Source organism: Euphorbia lathyris, chromosome 4 (genome assembly GCF_963576675.1).
Source record: "Euphorbia lathyris chromosome 4, ddEupLath1.1, whole genome shotgun sequence".
In the NCBI taxonomy this organism is placed as follows: domain Eukaryota; kingdom Viridiplantae; phylum Streptophyta; class Magnoliopsida; order Malpighiales; family Euphorbiaceae; genus Euphorbia; species Euphorbia lathyris.
The window spans coordinates 36,445,775-36,448,453 of record NC_088913.1 but is presented as its reverse complement, the minus strand read 5'-3'; the positions used below and the strand labels follow the sequence as shown (position 1 = coordinate 36,448,453).

The following is a 2,679-nucleotide window of genomic DNA, read 5'->3' as shown; positions in this document are numbered from 1 at the left end:
CATCAGCACTGGTTATTCCTATATAGAGTCATCCTTTTGTTATGTACGGGATTATCAGAAAATTATCAATGAAGTTTATCTTCCTTCCTTCTTTCTCTCTTCTTCTTCCCTAATTCTATGTTCTACCTTATTTTCTATTCTTCTGCTTCCTTAAACCCTATTTCTTCTTTAATCTCTACAGTCAGAAATTCTAATCCTGACATTATGCAATCAGATTAATAATGATTAGTTACCTTACAGAAGCTTTCTAAATGTAATCAAATTATTTCCAGCACTTAAAATGAATAAACAACATGCTACACTTCATAGAGGGGCAAAAAGAGGTTTGCATCCTCTGTTTTCTCAGCCACAATTTGAATTAGTATAATTTCTTAATCTGTAAAGCAGCAAGAGTTTCAGGTATTGTTTCCTACTCCATTATCGAAGTCACGCAAAATTCTTCTCCTCAGTGCTTCTCTCAGAAGCTTCTTTCCTTAATTTCTGAAGCATCTCTTTACGTTTCTTGCTTTGTTCGAAATTTGCCTTCCGATTCACGGCTTTCTGGAGGACAATTTAAAAATTTCATTCAAGGGTTCATATATAGATACGAACTAGATGCAGAGGAGACAAACATAATGAATACTTACTTCCTCTCGAAAGCATCGATCAAGTTTTATTTTAAGGTCTGTACATTTGCCAAAGAATTTTCCAATAGGATGGTCAAGATGGCATTTTTGGAACTCTTCAATAATCTGCAAAATACTCTTTGTCACTTGATTTTGAAAATCTAAGCTTTGAGCCAAGACATTATCATAAGAACTACACATTCAGAGTTATACAGGACTAAATGGAAAGAACCATCAGTAACTTTGCAACTACAATTTTTACGCCAGCAAATACAGTGTAAGTAAAAAACTTCTAATGAAGTTCAAATGTTCTGCTTATAAGGTTTTCAATCCATGATTTGGCATGCTGCAGCCAAAACGCAGTATCAAATATATGTTTGATCGAAACAGAATAGGCATTATCACAAGAACCCTTGCAAGTAAAGCTGTAAATTTCTGACAAGACAACACGAATTAGAGAGACAGCCCACCTAGCATGATCTATTTGACACGATTATCATTCTTGTTGCATGTGGAATACATAGATCACGTAAAACGACTATGACACAAAAACACACCCCTACTTGCAAGAGGTTGTAAACTAAACCAAAAGCTCAGCACAGGAAGAGCCAATTGACACCCAAAATCCTTTCTTTTTCTTATATAACTATTGGGAATAAGACCAAGACCAGAGAGAAACTATGATTTTCCAATAAACAAATAGTAGAGAGAAAATAAAGCATAAGAGGAAGGAGAGAAAGGAAAACTCACTTCAACACACATAGGGTGCCTGTGCAATGTTAAAGGAGGATGCATTTTCAGCAAGCAATTCAAACACTATTACTTCCTACACCAAATAAATAAAAATGTTATTTGCTCATGTTTCAGCTCACAAATATTCAATTCACTGGGATACTGAAACAGGCATATGAGAATCCATAAAACCCTAAAACCATAGTCGAATCCCAATAACCAAATTAAGACAACCACACTCCACTAAATATAATTACAATTTACCAGAACATATTAGCATAAGTAGAAAGAGTCAGTTTTTTCACTGCACCCATACATCCACGTACATATATAAATCACCCTATTCATATACCTAATAATGTATGGAAATCTATGGAAGATGAAAAGGGATTCAAACAAGCAGAATTGAAATAAACAAAAAACCTAATTTAGTTCCTTCAAAATTAATTGAATTAGGTGTGTGTTAAAACGCACCGGTTTCAGCTCGTATCGAAGATGTGAAGCTCTTCCCTCTTGCAGTGAAGAAGAGCAGAAGCTGGAGATTCCGGGGAGATTAGAAGTTTCCTTGCTTATGCCCGAGTCTAAACCACTTTGAAAACGATGACGTTGAATGATCTAATGTTTTTTCAGTTCCATATATTTATAATTAGAATTTTGATTTTTTTTTTTAATTCAAATGTTGATTTTGAACATTTTAGGAATTGCTATAAAAATAACAAAAAAAATGGAATCGCTTAAAAAAATAATAATTATGGTTGTCAAAACCGAAATGGTTAAAAAATCGAAAATAAAAAGTTAAGAGTTAGAAGTTAACCGGAGTCTATTTTATATTCGAAATTTTTTATAAAATATAATACTTTCATTTGCATTTAATTTTATAATTTAGTAAAAAATTAACCATATTAACAAAAAAAAATACTAATAAAAAAACTTAATACAGATTAATTTAGAGGTATTAAATTTATAAATTTAATATAATAAATTAAAATAATAAAATTTATATACATAAAATTGAAAACTATAAAATATATAGTACTTTTTAAACTTATTATTATTAGAAAGAGAAGAAGGCTAAAGTAAGTACTAGCATTGCCGACTCTAAAAAAGCTTTCCAGATAGTTGTTAACATTCACTGACTCCACTAAGAAAGAGAACCTTGAGAAATTCAAGGATGTGATCCTCTCTTTATGGCCATTGAACTTTGTCCATTTTTACGATATGACTACTGAAGTTCAAAATCTAACATAAAAGTTATTGAATTTTACACTTTGTTATACTGTTGACCACTATGACCGTTGACCTATATTTTTTACATTTGACTTCATTTTCAATAGGTTAATTT

The 2,679-nt window shown here is 31.6% G+C and overlaps 1 protein-coding gene across 1 annotated transcript; it reads right to left on the bottom strand.

Annotated features, from left to right (window-relative positions):
- Positions 1–252: 252 nt before the first annotated feature.
- LOC136226975 (uncharacterized) lies at positions 253–1,933 on the bottom strand. Its single transcript, XM_066015687.1, has 4 exons — positions 1,812–1,933; positions 1,356–1,431; positions 627–731; positions 253–540 (listed from the first exon to the last, which is right to left on the bottom strand). The coding sequence occupies exons 2-4, from the start codon at positions 1,398–1,400 to the stop codon at positions 427–429; spliced, it is 264 nt and encodes an 87-aa protein (XP_065871759.1). The 5' UTR covers positions 1,401–1,431; positions 1,812–1,933; the 3' UTR covers positions 253–426.
- Between the last annotated feature and the right edge of the window lie 746 nt (positions 1,934–2,679).